General features: G+C 33.7%; 1 protein-coding gene across 1 annotated transcript in view; it reads right to left on the bottom strand.

Moving 5' to 3' along the window:
- Positions 1–16275, bottom strand: part of LOC126807962 (N66 matrix protein-like) — a 51312-nt gene extending 35037 nt beyond the window's left edge. The window contains exon 1 of the mRNA XM_050532969.2: positions 16182–16275. Within this exon, the coding sequence (XP_050388926.1) occupies positions 16182–16184 (3 nt within the window). The 5' untranslated portion in view covers positions 16185–16275. The remainder of the gene's footprint in view (positions 1–16181) is intronic.
- Positions 16276–18515: the final 2240 nt, after the last annotated feature.

Below are 18515 nucleotides of genomic sequence, written 5' to 3'. Positions count from 1 at the left end.
ATCCCAAGGTACATTCTGTGCATATTTGAAGGCAATCGGAGCACAGGAACGTTGCCTGGGCAGAGCAAATCAAAGGCTTCTTCGTCTTATGACCTTAAACACTGCGTATAAATTTAAAGTCAATCGGATATTAACAGCAAAAGGGGGGCGACGACAATATACGACCACATTTCAATGTGGGCCTATAAAAAGTAAATCATTGCCAATAGAAAAGACCCACCTTTCCCCCAACAACAACCATGTAATGCACTAGCTATAATGGGGATTTTTCTGGAACACAGCGAAATGGGTCTTTTAAAATGTTCACAAGTGTATCACAAGGAGGGTTTGCTTCTTCTCTATGGGACACCCGATACCACTTCTCAACGAGGAATTCAGTCACACAGCCAACACCATTTTGTATGTTTGTGTAATCTTTATTCAGTATAAATCAAGTAATACAAATAAAAAAATACTTGGATTGATGAAAACATAATTTTTGAGAGTTATTCATACATGTAGCATAATTGTTCTTATTTAAAAAATGTACATGATTACATGTTTGTCATAAACAACATTAAATAAACAATCATGTTTCTTCACGATAACAGTAACAGTATAACAATTGTATGAAATATATTTTCCTTTATTTTTTTTTATTTTTAGAAAGGCCACTTCCTTGGTTTAAAATATATCATAAATTGTAGTTATCTAACATATACTTCCATGTATGTTTATCTAACAGATTACCACGTCGCCTTATCTAACAGAGAGTAAATGGTATACAATATCAAATTATAATCTACCAGCATTACTTGTTTCAGTAATTTAATCGTGTGTTATTCTTGTATTTAAGTGAGAAGAGTGAATAAACTATCATGGGTTGAAACAAATATATTGGAGTAGAAATAAACATTGTATATTGGTTTGCAAATAAATAATTGGTACAGATAGTGCAATGTCATACAACATACTTTTTGGATTCGGTACAAATACAACCTTTTTATCATCAATGAAAATAATGTGATTTCAAAGTAACGATGAATAAAAAAACATTGCTTATATAAAGTACATGTAATTGGGTTCATTTAATTCACTTTGTATCTATAATATACATGTAGTATTAAACAATAAATATATTGATTAATGCCAATTCTATACAAATCTCATAGTTGTATTCATGTTTTCTTTACCATAACAAGAAACAGTACAACAGATTTAGTAACAATATATTCCTTTCTACATCCGTCAGAGTGGTTGATGATTCATAGATTCTAATAACCCCTTTTGAAGTTTATATGAAAGCTTTGATATCTGCTATGCAGATCTAGTTATTATTTTTTTTATTGGGGGAAGCTAGATCTCAGCAACTATAAGAGATAGAGGTCTGAAGTTTGGTTTTCTCTCCTGAAAATGGGTGGTGGTTAGTGCTTAAATGTAAAACCAAATTTGTGCGCATAGCGGAAATGCGTCAAATCTTTAACGTGCACGCAAATTGAAAATCGGCCACAATTCTGCTAATTCCCAACCAATTTTTCTTATATTTACATTTTTCGATAGCTGGAGACATTTCGGAGCAGATAGCAGTTCAAAAACGTCGAATTTAGAAACTTTGTCGCTTTGATTTTTTAGGTGAAAATTGCAAAATTTTCAAAATTTTCTAAAAAAATTTATTTCTTGGAATTTTTAAATTCTGATTACAGTTTTGGATAGCTGGCGTCGATCCGATTCCAACGATATAAATATTTTTCTGCAAAGTTAACTTTGATTTTTCACTTTTTTTCGCATTTTAGTCAAAACGTAGAGATCGTACCCATTTTAAACGGCTCCAACGATTTTTCTGAAACTTCAGGAATATGAAGGCGAAGGACCAATCTAGTGTTTAAAGTAAAAATGAAAATTGTCTAATTACCGGAAGTAGTCAAGAAAGGTATCCAAATTTTGACAAAATTCAGAAAAATGGGTGCCTGTGCGGAAATTATTTATTGTTCGATTTGTATAAAACAAAGTTCATATGCTCTGTTGTCTCAATGGTCATTGAGTGCTTTTATCAGTGATGATATTTGAACTGAAATTATTTCAACTATGAATGTTTTCTTCTATCCAAAATATTGGTTTAGTGACCTTGTAACAGAAATAGTTGATTGCTGTGTGTAATAATTAGTCTTTGAATTAATATTGTTGCCTCTTTGTCAAAATTATCTTATACCGGTAATCATCTGGACAGAAATCGACGGCTCGCGCTGTTTATAAGAAAGTCAAATTTATGCAACAGTTGCAGTAGTATCGACAATATTATCGAATATTGCACCTATAATAAAAGGCATGACGTTGTTTTTGGGGGAACTCCTTCTATAGAGAGCCTTATTGATATACATGTGTATGAAGAGAGAGAGAGAAATGTGGTTTAACGTCCACTCGACACAAACTAGGTCATTTCGGGACTAACATACGTTTTATTTTTTTTTATTTCAATAATTCGCTTGCGCGACCCAACTCCTTGTCACGTTCAACCGGGGAATCGAAACCCCGCCAGTTGACTCAATGACAGACCGTATGATACAGCGAAGTCCAAATTCCAGGCAGCATAATGTATCTATATAAGAGACATTTATTCCTACTGACGATTTACAAATATTGCATGAAGAAATCCAAATCATAAGAACATAAACACGACTGATACACAGTATCATATTGATTATAAAAGTACAATGTATATATTGGTTACACTATATATGTCACAAAACAACAATCATTAGATAATAATAATTATTTACTAATTATATAAATCATTTTAAGAGGTAGGAGTTATCCATTGTTTAATTTAACAGTTATATAATTACCCTGGTTAGAAAGGTACGAACAATTAAGGTATTTAAACAAATGATTACGAAAGAACATAACACTATAGACTTCTATGACAAGACATATAATACATGTTTAATATATATATAAATGACAATGTCCTACGCTAACAAATAATGAAATATGATAGTATCAGTAAATATAAAAAAAACAAAGTAGTCGCGATCATCCTGGCTCTTGACTGCTTCAGTTGTTTGATCCTTCAGTTGTAATTAATAGTAAACTTTTACATGTTAGTGACGTCAAATCTTTAACGTGCACGAAATCAGAAAATTGGCGATATTTAATTTTTGAACCAGTTACATATTTCAGTAGCTGACATGAACACGATTCCGAAGTCCCGCGTACACATTGGTGTGACTGTAAAAGATCCCTTGGCAGTTGGAATTGTATATAAGAGTAGGCTAGTGCCGCTGTACGTTCGAAATATTCCTCATGTTGCGACATTGCTTTTCGTCCATTTCGCGAAACTGTTCTTTTAACATTTCGCGTAGATCAACTTTATTTTTCGATACCCTTATATCGTAATGCGCATGCAAAGAACATGTCAATATCTGAGTTATGCAAATGTGTGTTTTTATTTGGGGGGTGGGTGAGTGTGTGTTTGTTTAGAGGGTGAGAGGTGGGGATAGTCTTTTGTCATGCATCTGGCGATCGTGTGACGCCTTGGCACGGTGAAAGCCTTCAGTCTTGCAAGCAAGTCTAGTTAGGCTTTCACCTTCGGTGGAAGACTATTGTTTTTACTAAGATTAATATTATTATTAGGCTTTCACCTTCGGTGAAAGACTATTGTTATTACTAAGATTAATACTATTTTTTTTTCCGTTTTGCCTATTTCTCAGCAACTATAAGAGATAGAGGTCTGAAGTTTGATTTTCTCTTGTGAAAGTGGTGTGCAGCTACTGCTTAAAGCTATTTCGAAATTTGTGCGCGTAGCGGAAAGGCGTCAAATCTTTAACGTGCACGAAAATTGAAAATCGGCCATTATTCTCTTAATTCTCAATGGATTCTTCAGATATTTACATTTTTGGATAGCTGGAGACATTTATGAGCAGATAGCTGTTCTAAACTGTGGAAATTAGAAACTTTGTCGCTCTCATTTTTTTGGTGAAAAATGGAAAATTTTCAAAATTTTCTAAAAATTTTATTTTTGGGAATTTTGAATTTCAGTTATATTTTTGGATAGCTGACATCAATCCGATTCCAACAATATAAGTTTTGTTCTGAAATTTTTTAAAACGGCTCCAACGATTTTTCTGAAACTTCAGGAATATGAAGTCGAAGGACCAAACCAGTCCATGAACTATAAATGAAAATCCTCTAATCACCGGAAGTAGTCAAGAAAGGTATCCAAACTTTGACAAAATTGTGAAAAGTGGGTGCCTGTGCGGAAAATGCGATGTATCAATTGTGTTCTTGGCGTTTATATCGTTTTATATCGTTTAATAGCCAATTGAATTGTCTATCAGATGGTACTTCAGCGACAAGTTTCTATCAAAAACTAAAAACGTTATGTGACTTTGAAAAGTAAGGTATTTTGCGATTTCGAGCAATTTTAGACGCATGTTTCTCGGAAACGCCCCCAACGATTTTTTTAAAACTTTCTCAATCGAGAGATAAATGGGTACTCTGTTGTGAGAAACCACTGTATCATTTTTTGAAATGTCAGGGGTAGCCGAAAAATGAGATCGAAAATCGAAAACGTCGTATTTTTACGATTTGGAGCATTTTTAGAGGTCTATTTCTCGAAAAGTCAACATAATATTTTTTTGGAACTTCTTCTACAGAGAGGCATATCAGTAGTGTTATATATAAAACCATTGTACAACAGTTCCAAATTTCAGGAGTAGCAGAACAAAGGGATCGAAAATTGAACACAGCACCTTTCATTGTTAAGCGAAACATAAGAGGGGATACAATCTGTACGTTTTGTCAACGTATAGAGCCAATTCAAGAGTGCTTTTATCAGTGATGATATTTGAACTAAAATTATTTCAACTATGAGTGTTTTCTTCTATCCAATATATGGGTTTAGTGACCCTGTAACAGAAATAGTTGATAGCTGTGTGTAATAATTAGTCTTTGAATTAATATTGTTGCTTCTTTGTCAAAATTATCTTATACCGGTAATCATCTGGATAGAAATCGACGGCTCGCGATGTTTATAAGAAAGTCGAATTTGTTAAGCGGTTGCAGTAGTATCGTACAGAAGTATCGAATATTACACCTATGATAAAAGGCATGACGTTGTTTGGGAATGGACTCTATCTGTATTAGTGACTTCAAATCTTTAACGTGCACGAAACCAGAAAATTGGCGATATTTCATTGAACATTCAATCAATTTTTGAACCAGTTACATATTTGAGTAGCTGACATGAACGCGATTCCGAAGTCCCGTGTACACATTGGTGTGACCGTAAAAGATCCCTTGGCGGTTGGAATTCTTTATAAAAGAAGACTAGCGCCGCTGTACGAGCATGTTTAGAGGTCATTTCGGGACTAATATATGATTTATTTATTTTTGTCAAAATTATCTTATACCGGTAATCATCTGGATAGAAATCGACGGCTCGCGCTGTTTATAAGAAAGTCGAATTTGTTAAGCGGTTGCAGTAGTATCGTACAGAAGTATCGAATATTACACCTATGATAAAAGGCATGACGTTGTTTGGGAATGGACTCTATCTGTATTAGTGACATCAAATCTTTAACGTGCACGAAACCAGAAAATTGGCGATATTTCATTGAACATTCAATCAATTTTTGAACCAGTTACATATTTGAGTAGCTGACATGAACGCGATTCCGAAGTCCCGTGTACACATTGGTGTGACCGTAAAAGATCCCTTGGCGGTTGGAATTCTTTATAAAAGAAGACTAGCGCCGCTGTACGAGCATGTTTAGAGGTCATTTCGGGACTAATATATGATTTATTTATTTTTGTCAAAATTATCTTATACCGGTAATCATCTGGATAGAAATCGACGGCTCGCGCTGTTTATAAGAAAGTCGAATTTGTTAAGCGGTTGCAGTAGTATCGTACAGAAGTATCGAATATTACACCTATGATAAAAGGCATGACGTTGTTTGGGAATGGACTCTATCTGTATTAGTGACGTCAAATCTTTAACGTGCACGAAACCAGAAAATTGGCGATATTTCATTGAACATTCAATCAATTTTTGAACCAGTTACATATTTGAGTAGCTGACATGAACGCGATTCCGAAGTCCCGTGTACACATTGGTGTGACCGTAAAAGATCCCTTGGCGGTTGGAATTCTTTATAAAAGAAGACTAGCGCCGCTGTACGAGCATGTTTAGAGGTCATTTCGGGACTAATATATGATTTATTTATTTTTGTCAAAATTATCTTATACCGGTAATCATCTGGATAGAAATCGACGGCTCGCGCTGTTTATAAGAAAGTCGAATTTGTTAAGCGGTTGCAGTAGTATCGTACAGAAGTATCGAATATTACACCTATGATAAAAGGCATGACGTTGTTTGGGAATGGACTCTATCTGTATTAGTGACGTCAAATCTTTAACGTGCACGAAACCAGAAAATTGGCGATATTTCATTGAACATTCAATCAATTTTTGAACCAGTTACATATTTGAGTAGCTGACATGAACGCGATTCCGAAGTTCCGTGTACACATTGGTGTGACCGTAAAAGATCCCTTGGCGGTTGGAATTCTTTATAAAAGAAGACTAGCGCCGCTGTACGAGCATGTTTAGAGGTCATTTCGGGACTAACATATGATTTATTTTTTTTGATTTCAACAATTCGCTTCCGCGTAGGGTCTTTAGCAGTTGGAGGAAACCGGAGGACCCGGAGAAAACACACGAGTTTAGACAGGCGACATACTCCTTGTCACGTTCAACTGGGGAATCGAAACCCAGCCAGTTGACTCAATGACAGGCCGTATGATTCAGCGAAGACCCAAAGGTTATAGCCTACCGTGCAAATTCCAGCCAGCATAACGTATCTATATAAGTGACATTTAATCCTACTGGCGATTTACAAATATTGCATGAAGAAATTCAAATCATAACAACATAAACACGACTAATGCACAGTATCATATTGATATATCATAATGTATATATTGGTTATACTATATATGTCACAAAACAACAATCATTAGATAATAATAATCATTTACTAATTATATAAATCATTTTAAGACGTAGGAGTTATCCATTGTTTAATTTAACAGTTATATAATTACCATGGTTAGAGAGATACGAACACCTAAGACACTTACGATATTTCTGAAACGTCGGGTATATGAAGTCGACGGACCAAACCAGTCCATGAACTATAAATGAAAATCCTCTAATCACAGGAAGTGGTCAAGAAAGGTATTTAAAATTTGACAAAATTCTGAAAAATGGGTGCCTGTGCGCCACATGCGATGTATCAATTGGTTGTTTACCGGGTACTTAAAGTATTATTTCGTATGATAGCCACGTGGATTATCTACGAGATGGTGCTATAGCAACAAGATTTTATTCCCAACTAAAAAATTTATGGGACTTTGAAAAGTAAGGTTATTTACGATTTCGATCAAGTTTAAACCCATGTATCTCGGAAAAGCCGCCAATGATTTTTTTTCAAACTTGCTCAATCGAGATTCTACTGGGTAGTGTATTGTGTGAAACCCTTGTACAATTTTTCTAATTGTCATGGGTAGCCTAAAAAAGAGATCGAAAATTGAAAACAGCGTATTTTAACGAGTTGGAGCATGTTTAGGGGTCAATATCTGAGTTATGCTAGAGTGTGGGTTTTTTGGGGAGGTGGGGGAGTGGCGGGGTTAGTCTTTTGTCATATATCTGGCGATCAAACCGATATCTTTGGTTTTTCAGGAAAGATGGCATGAGTTAGCGATTAAATCTATTTCGAACATTCTGCGACAATGCGAAATGTGCGAAATCACCAAAGTTGTTTTTTTTCTAAATATAGCCGTAATATCAACAATAATTGCCGGATTTTAACATTTGATAGATTTTGCCATAGCCAGAGACTAGGCACATAGCTACAGGTCTTTAGATTTTTGATTTTCGATGAATCTTCGAAGATATTAAGCGCCAAATTTTGAAAATTTAATTTTTTACAAATTTCTTTTTTTATTAATGAATATTTCTTTAGGATAATTTATCCAGGGCTAAATGGTCAACTGATTTGAGCAAAAATGTGAACAATTTTTGTCTCAGTAATTTGCGTTAGCCGTCATTGGCTAATTCTGTTTTTCGGTCCTAGATTGATTATTTATTGTTCGATTTGTTTAAAACAAAGTTCATATCCTTCTTTTTCCAAAATATCATTTTTTTTGTTACGGATAGAGTTACCTGTCGGCATCGAAATTGACATAATTTTAACAAAAACCATAATTTTGACAGTTCGGTAACACTTTTTGAAAGCAAATATTATTTTTTCAAAATTTGATATTACCAAAAGGATGCGCCATGCAAAAGTGCACAAAACATCGGACTCAGTTTTCTTAATTTCGATTTCGTTTTCGGGCTACTTCGATTAAAAGGTGAAAAACGGTGTAAAATTAAGCTATTTACAACCCATTCAGCGTCTTCATATTATAAAATATGTCTTCGTAACTTTCATAAACTTGTAGCAATAATCCATACAAAGAGAATGTATATGAAAATTAGTTTGTAATATGAGCGGTTGCCGAGAAATAGGCAATTTTTGCATGCGTCATGTTTTAAATTATTTTGCCTGTAAAAGAGTCAAGTATCATTCGATTTTCAATTTGTTTTTACCGTTTGATGCCTTATGTCAATTTAGACTAGGTCAAGCCAATTCAACATTTTTCTATCACCGGAAATGACGTCATTTGGTCAAAAACTGTATTTTTAGCCTTCAAATCCTATATTTTATTCAAATGAGTCTGATATGTAATGTTTTTAAAATTATGATATTTGATTCCAATCAACAAATAGAATGAACCCATACGATCATACAGATACCATAAAAACGTTTCTAACTTGTACGGTTGCAGAGAAATAGACGATTTTCTTCAAGTCACTTTTCAAGGTTTTTGGTCTATGAAAGTATAAATTATTATTCGATTTTCATACAATTTTCACCATGTGATGCCTTATGACATGATTTCATAGAACTAATTTAACATTTCCATTATCACCGGAAGTAATGTCATTTGGACAAAAACTGTATTTTGAGCTTTCAAAACAAATATTTTTTTGAAGTGAGTTATATTTATTATTGGTTTAGCATTATGATATTTGATTCCAATGGACATATAGATTGGATCAATATGATCATATAGATGTCCAAAAATGGCTTTTAGCATCTTCCCTTGTTGAGAAATAACCAATTTTGTCAGGATGACTTTTACAGATTTTTTTCCCATTTTAATTTCCCATTATAAAGTTAGCTAACTTATCGGTAATTAGTAACAAATTTTGTCAGGATCACTTTTTTGACATATGTAACACATGGTAACAAATGTATAGATGCAATTGATATTGCTAGATTTGGTTGATTCTACATCTATTTGTGCAATGCTTATGTGGAAATCTGTTTAACGGTTTCATTGATACTGGAAGTGACATAAGTTCAAGGATAACGTGGCACCTGTGAAACCCGTCATTACTGCTTCGCAGTTCTAGTTCTTCTTCTTCTTATTATTTTTTTTTTCCACTTGAGCATATCTCAGAAACTATTTGTCGGATCAACTCGATGTCTTCGGTTTTACTGGTAAAGTGGGTGTGACTTAGAGATTAAAGCTATTTCGAACTTTCTGTGACAATGCGAAATGTCCGAAATCACCGAAGTTGTCGTGTTTTATTAACAATAATTGTCGGATTTTAACATTTGATACATTTTGACATAGCCCGAGACATGGCAAATAGCTACGATTGTTTAGGTTTTTGATTTTCGATTAATCTTCGAAGATATTAGGCGCAAATTTTGAAAATTTAAATGTTGACAAAAAACTTTTTTATTTATGAATTTTTTTTTTATGGCGTTTTACTTACAATTAAAGGGTCATGTGATTTGAGCAAAAATATGAAAAAAATTTGTATTGGCTAATTCAGTTTATGGGTTCTAGGTTAATTATTTATTGCTCGATTTGTATAAAACAAAGTTCATATGCTCAATGGTGCAAAGTCTCAACTTTTTTATTAACGATAAAGCTTTCTGTCAGCAGCGGAAATGACGTAATTTTGACCCAAATTACAATTTTGGCGGTTAGGAACGTCTTTTCGAAAGCAAATATTATTTTTTTAAAATAAGTAAAAAGTAAGAGGTTGCGCCATGTAAAGGCGTAAAAAAAAGTCGGAAGCAGTTTTTTTAATTTCGAATTTCATTTTTGCGCCATTTCGATTTAAAGGTGAAAACCGGTGTAAAATTGAGCTATTTACAACCCATTCAGACGTTTCATATTTTAAAATATTTCTTTGTGACTTTCATAAATTTTTAGCATTAATTCATACGAAGAGAATCTATCTCAAAATTAGTTTGTAATATGAGCAGTTGCCGAGAAATGGGCAATTTTGCAAGTGTCACTTTTTACGCTTTTTTGCCTGTAAAAAAGTCAATTTCTATTGGATTATCATTAAAGTGATACCTTTTGATGCGTAATGTCAATTGTGACTAGGTCAAACCAATTTAACATTTTAAATATCATCGGAAATGACGTAATTTGGGCAAAAACTATATTTATAGCTTTCGAAACAAATAATTTATTCAGATGAGTCGTATTTGTTATTTGTTTAAGATTTTGATATTTGATTCCAATCAACTCATAGAATGAACCCATAGAATCATATAGATATCACAAAATGGTTTCTAACCTGTTCAGTTGCGGAGAAATAGGCGATTTTCAACAGGTCACTTTTCAAGGTATTTGGTCCATAAAAGTGTCAATTATTATTCGATTTTCAAATTTTTTTCACTGTGTGATACCCAATGCCATTTACGATTTCGTACAAGTAATTTAAGATTTTCATTATCACCGGAAGTAACATCATTTTTGCAAAAACTGTGTTTTTACCAAAAAAACCCCAAAACAATCATCCAACACGTTGACAGTTTTATTTTCCACTTGAGCATATCTCAGAAACTACTTGGCGGATCTGTACGATATCTTTGGTTTTACAGGAAAGTCAGCATGACTTAGAGATTAAACCTATTTCGAACATTCCGTGACAATGCGAAATGTCCGAAATCGCCGAAGTTGTCGTTTTTTTAAATGTCGCCGTAATATTTACAATAATCGACGGATTTTAACATTTGGTACATTTTGACATAGCCGGAGACAGGGCAAATAGCTACGGTACTTCAGATTTTTGATTTTCGACGAATCTTCGCTTATATTAGGCGCGAAATTTTGAAAATTTTAATTTTTACAAAAACCTTTTTTATTAATGAAGATTTTTTGATGGTATTTTACACAGGATTAAATGGTCATCTGACTTGAGCAAAAATGTGAACAATTCTTGTCTCAGTAATTCGAGTTAGTCGCCATTGACTAATTCAGTTCTTCGATTCTAGATTTATTATTTATTGTTCGATATGTATAATAGAAACTTCATAAGGTCCGTTTTCCGAAATGTCATTTTTTTTGTTACCGGTAAAGTTTCCTGTCGGCAACGGGAGTGACATAATTTTACCAAAAACTACAATTTTGACAGTTCGGTACCACTTTTTGAAAGCAAATATTATTTTTTCAAAATTTGATATTACCAAAAGTATACGCCATGCAAAGGCGCACAAATCATCGGACTCAGTTTTTTAATTTTGCTTTCGTTTTCGGGCTATTTCGATTAAAAGGTGAAAAAAGGTGTAAAATTAAGCTATTTACAACCCATTCAACGTCTTCAATTTTTAGAATATTTCTTCGTAACTTTCTTAATCTCGTAGCAATAATCCATACGAAGAGAATGTATGTGAAAATTAATTTGTAATATGCGCAGTTGCCGAGAAATAGGCAAGTTTGCATGCGTCATTCTTCACATTATTTTGCCTGTAAAACAGTCAATTATTATTCGATTTTCAATTTGGTTTTACCATTTGATACCTAATGCCAACTTGGACTAGGACAAGCCAAATTAACATTTATACTATCACCGGAAATGATGTCATTTGGTCAAAAACTGTATTTTTAGCCTTCAAAACAGATATTTTATTCAAATGAGTCTGATCTGTAATGTTTTTAACATTATGATATTTGATTCCAATCAACAAATAGAATTAACCCATACGATCATACAGATACCACAAAAACGTTTCTAACTTGTACGGTTGCAGAGAAATAGACGATTTTGTTCAAGTCACTTTTCAAGGTTTTTGGTCTATAAAAGTGCAAATAAATATTCGATTTTTATAAAATTTTCACCGTGGGATGCCTTATGCCATTTATGATTTCATAGAACTAATTTAACACTTTCATTATCACCGGAAGTAATGTCATGTGGGCAAAAACTGTATTTTTAGCTTTCAAAACAAATATTTTTTTGAAGTGAGTTATATTTATTATTCGTTTAACAATTTTGATATTTGATTCCAATGGACATATAGATGTCCAAAAATGGCTTCTAGTATCTTCCCTTGTCGAGGAATAACCAATTTTGTCAGGATGACTTTTATAGATTTTTTTCCCATTTTAATTTACCATTAGAAAGTTAGCTAACTTATCGGTAAGTTAGTAATAAATTTTGTCAGGATCAAATTGGAAAAATAAAAATAATAATAAGAACTAGAACTGCGACGCAGTAATGACGGGTTTCAACGGTGCCCCGTTACCCTTGAACATATGTCACCGATGAAACCATTAAACACATATAAGCATTGCACACATCAAATAAAATGTACGCATAATCAACAAAATCCATCAATATCAATTCATTGTATACATTTGTTACATGTAAGTGATCCTGACAAAATTACATTACTTCCGGTGATAATGAAAATGTTATGAAATCAGAAATGGCATAAGGCATCACATGGTGAAAATTTTATGTAAATCGAATAATATTTGCCACTTTTATAGACCAAAAACCTTGAAAAGTGACTTGTAGAAAACCGATATGTCTCTGCAACCGTACAAGTTAGAAACCATTTTCTGGTATCACTTCCGGTGATAATGAAAATCTTAAATTACTTGTATGAAATCGTAAATGGCATTAGGTATCACACATTGAAAATTTTATGAAAATCTAAAAACCTTGAAAAGTGTCCTGTTGAAAATGGCCTATTTCTCCGCACCTGAACAAGTTAGAAACCGTTTTGTGATACCTATATGATCGTATGGGTTCATTCTATTAGTTGATTAGAATCAAATATCAAAATTTTAAACAAACAACAAATACGACTCATTTCAATAAATTATTTGTTTCTGAGGCTATAAATACAGTTTTTACCCAAATTTCGTCATTTCAGGTGACATGGAAAATGTTAAATTGAGTTGAACTAGTCACAATTGACATTACGCATCAAATGGTGTCACTTTTATGAAAATCCAATAATAATTGACTCTTTTACAGACACAATAGCGTAAAGAGTGACTCATGCAAAATTGACCATTTCTCGGCAACTGCTAATATTACAAACTAATTTTGAGATAGATTCTCTTCGTATGGATTAATGCTACAAATTTATGAAAGTTGCGAAGAAATATTTTAAAATATGAAAAGCCTGAATGGGTTGTAAATAGCTCATTTTTCACCTTTTTTCACCTTTAAATCAAAATGACCCGAAAACGAAATCGAAATTAAAAAAACTGAGCCCGATGTTTTCTGCGCCTTTACAGGGCACACACTTTCAGTCATACCAGATTTGAAAAAAATAATATTTGCTTTCAAAAAGTGGTACCGAACTGTCAAAATTGTAGTTTTTGCTAAATTTACATCACTTCCGTTGCCGAAAGGTAACTTTACCGGTAACAACAAAAATTACTTTTTGGATCACGGAGCATATGAACTTTGTTTTATACAAATCAAGCAATAAATAATTAATCCAGGACTGAAAAACTGAATTAGACAATGGCGGCCAAGGAAATTTACGATGACAAAAAATGGTGCCATTTTTGATCAAATCAGTTGACTCTTTAACCCTGGGTAAAATACTACATTAAGATATTCATAAATAAAAAAGTTTTTTGTAAAAATTAAAATTTTCAAAATTTGGCGCCTTATATCTCCGAAGATTCGTCGAAAAAAAAAAATCTAAAGAACCGTAGCTATGTGCCTTGTCTCTGGCTATATCAAAATGTATCCAATGTTAAAATCCAACGATTATTGTTAATATTACGGCAATATTTCAAAAATCGACAAATTCGACGATTTCGGACATTTCGCATTGTCGCAGAACGTTCGAAATAGCTTTAACCTCTAAGTCACACCCACTTTTCCAGTAAAACCGAAGACATCGAATCAATCCGACAAGTAGTTTCTGAGATACAATCAAATTGGAAAAATAAAAATAATAATAAGAACTAGAACTGCGACGCAGTAATGACGGGTTTCAACGGTGCCCCGTTACCCTTGAACATATGTCACCGATGAAACCATTAAACACATATAAGCATTGCACACATCAAATAAAATGTACGCATAATCAACAAAATCCAGCAATATCAATTCATTGTATACATTTGTTACATGTAAGTGATCCTGACAAAATTACATTACTTCCGGTGATAATGAAAATGTTATGAAATCAGAAATGGCATAAGGCATCACTCATGGTGAAAATTTTATGTAAATCGAATAATAATCTCCACTTTCATAGACCAAAAACCTTGAACAGTGACTTGTAGAATATCGTCTATTTCTCTGCAACCATACAAGTTAAAAAACATTTTTTGGTATCTGTATGATTGTATGGGTTCAATCTATCATAATTTTCAAAACATTACAAATCAGACTCATTTGAATAAAATATCCGTTTTAAAGGCTAAAAATACAGTTTTTGCCAAAATGACGTTACTTCCGGTGATAATGAAAATCTTAAATTACTTGAATGAAATCGTAAATGGCATTAGGTATCACACGGTGAAAATTTTATGAAAATCGAATAATAATTGACACTTTTATGGACCAAAAACCTTGAAAAGTTGCCTGTTGAAAATCGTCTATTTCTCCGCAACTGAACAAGGTTCATTCTATTAGTTGATTTGAATCAAATATCAAAATTTTAAACAAATAACAAATACGACTCATTTGAATAAATTATTTGTTTCGAAGGCTATAAATACAGTTTTTGCCCAAATTACGTCATTTCCGGTGACATTGAAAATGTTTAATTGGTTTAACCTAGTTAAAATTGACATTACGCATCAAATGGTGTCACTTTCATGAAAATCCAATAATAATTGACTCTTTTACAGGCAAACTAGCGTAAATAGTGGCTCATGCAAAATTGCCCATTTCTCGGCAACTGCTCATATTACAAACTAATTTTCACATACATAAGAATAATCTTAACAAAAACAATAGTGTTTCACACAAGCTACGCAGTGTGACACCCTAACTAGAACTGCGAAGCAGTAATGACGGGTTTCACTGGTGCAACGTTACCATTGAACTTATGTTACTTTTGGTGCCATGTTACCCTTGAACTCATCACTTCCCGTACCAATGGAACCGATAAACAGATATCCACAAACTTTGCACGCATCAAATAAAATGGAAGCAGAATCAACCAAATCCAGCAATATCAATTAAGATTAATATCCCTTGATATAATTTTTAGTTCATTGTTTTAAATAAATTAATTGCCCTCATTAATTACGTTGGTTACCATCTTGAGAGAGTTAGGGCTACCAATACTGTATTTCCTCACTGAAGCAGAACTAAAGGATTAACTAAAACTATGAATGCCAAATTAGGCCCGAAGCACTCAGACCATGGCAGGTTTAGACCCCATGTGACCGCAACTGACTGATCAGGTGTCTTCAATGAGTCAATCCTTATTTTGCCTTTAAATACGAATGTAGGACTCAACTTCTTCACAATACAGTATTGTAACTTAAACGCTCTCTTTTGTTTTAATTCAAAGGTAAGCCACGTTATTCTCTTTTGCTGTCCTCATCAGCTAAAATGTTATTTACATTTTTTATTTCTTACATGATTTTATTCTCTATTATATTATATTTAGTCAAACATTATTTCTTGTATATATGTAATTTCCCATATGTATCTTAAATTTTTATATTTCGATTGGTTTAATTATTGACTTATTTAAGCATAGGCTACTAATAGATATTGGACAGTCGTAGTTCTATTTTTATTTCACGTGTAAATATTCAACCTTTTTGTACTATATTTTATCATTGCCTACTTACCATCTCAACATAGGGTTCAAAAATTATATTCGTTAGTCCATGTACAGTTTGAGCTCAAAAGTGCTGGCTGCACTTTAATATGCACGCTAAATCATATTTACTTTTCATATATGAGCGTAAATTGCATATGTAAGCTTTTAAGAGCTAAATCACACGAGCAAATGATTAGCTAAATATAGATGTAATACGGCAGCTACGCCCGCTTATCAAGTACAGGTGTCACCTCCTACGATTACACATATAACGTGGTTTACAAATAGTGAGTTAGCCCCCCCCCCCTATTCTTTTATAACTCATTGTTCATTTGAAAATCTATTGACTTAAAAAATTGTACATTGTATTGATTTTGTATATTATTATGATTTGACACAATACAGTATTGGAACTTAAACTCTCTCTTCTGTTTTTAATTCAAAGGAACACACGAAATAAGAATTAACTACGGCGTATGACACGAACACGCCCCTTTAAAGTATGTTCACAGATGAAGAACTTATCGTCCCAACAGAACCACTGAGCTGCACATGCGACACGCAATAGCGCCATACACGTGGATTCATTGTCAAGTTTGACACTTCAAGGAAGGGTTGATTAAAACTCCCACGTGCTGGTTTATCTATCCATGTTTGCTTTCCTATCGGTTCTTGCATAAGATTTACTGTTTAGCATATCTTTGCTTTAGTATGTTACGTTTAATTTGATCTGGAGACGTGTTCGTCCACGTCAACGTCAACCGACAACACTGCAAGAATTGGCCGTGGCACTGCAAGTGGAGTGCGTCAGATTGCCCCAAATCGTGATTGGACGTTTGATTAGGAGCATGCCACGACGAATTGCTAAATGTTTGAGGATTACTCATTATTAAGACAAAAATCAAAAACGTCCATTTTCACTTTTGACGGCGTATCTCTTTGCGAGTGAAATGGGGCCGTCAGATAAGCCGCCCATATGAACTGTTTATGTTCATATGTAGGCAATTGGCCTGTTATTAACATACACTGGTTACCTCTAATAAAAACAGCAGTGCATTTCTGCAGTTTTGTATTGTTTCTGAATATCCCTACGTTTTTTGAAGAGTATATAACATTTGAGGCCTAAAAAAAGACTTGCCATAGGCATACCTATTCCTTGAATAATGCCTCTTACTTAATAGCCTCTGTTAGTACATGTATGACATATAGATGTGCATGTTTTACAGACATGTATACATGTAAATATGGTTGTTGGGTTTTTTTTCGTTTTTTTCTTGTATTAGTCATTGTCATGTTCATTATGTATTTAATGTTTTGTTCGTATTTGTATGGTGCCTCTAATGGGGTGTTTAGATACATTAAATCTTATCTTATCTTATTGCCTTGTATACCTGTTTGGGCTAATAAACATATTAATTTGGGGCTCTTTTGTAGCCAGGGCAAGTGGGGGCATCATCTGGACTCAGCAGGTCCTATGCATGTTATGTTTTCTCGATGGATTCGGCGTATTTTTTCAATCTTATTTTTGAACACTTTCTATTTTTTCCCCGTCGGAACACGGCGCCTCCACTAAAATCCGTTTCTAGCCCTCTATGCAACCTTTCAAAATATAGTTATTGTGAAAATGTCATCTTAATGTTTTAAAACACATAGAGATAACGAGAGAGAGAGAGAGAGAGAGAGAGAGAGAGGGAGGGTTTAACGCCCACTCGACACAAACTAGGTCATTTCGGGACTAACATATGGTTTAATTTTATTTCAATAATTCGCTTGCGCGTAGGGGCTTTAGCAGTAGGAGGAAACCGGAGGACCCGGAGAAACCCCACGAGGTTGGGCAGGCGACCTTACTCCTTGTTACGTACAACCGGTGATTCGAAACCACGCCAGTTGATTCAATGACAGGCCTTATGATACAGCGCGCACGTGCTAACCATTCGGCCATCCAACTACCCCATAGAGATAACCTGGTCATGATAGTCGGAAGCTTTATCGTGGCAAACTATGTTTCTTCATTTTCATAATCGCCATTTTGTTCTTTTCACCTAAAATCAACAATTATGTCATGTTCAGTTTTGACTACAATACAACTCAAAAGAAACAACCCTGCTCCCGCGGAGTTCTGCACCGAACAGTCGACTTTTTTAATTGTAACATTGTACACAATGACTATAATAAGTATTTTACAAGAATATACACGTCTTGTATATGCACCAGTTTACGTATGACTAATTTATAATTTAATTATATTTCTCATGGTTTGTTTATTTCATTTTTTTGTTTGTTTGTTTCATGAGTGCGTTCAAAAGTACAAAGTACTTTTAAGTATTAAAATACTTGGAGAAATAAAAAACAATCTTACAAA

The sequence above is a fragment of the Patella vulgata genome, chromosome 1 (assembly GCF_932274485.2).
Source record: "Patella vulgata chromosome 1, xgPatVulg1.2, whole genome shotgun sequence".
Classification (NCBI taxonomy): Eukaryota; Metazoa; Mollusca; class Gastropoda; family Patellidae; genus Patella; species Patella vulgata.
This window is presented reverse-complemented; position numbering and strand designations above follow the sequence as displayed.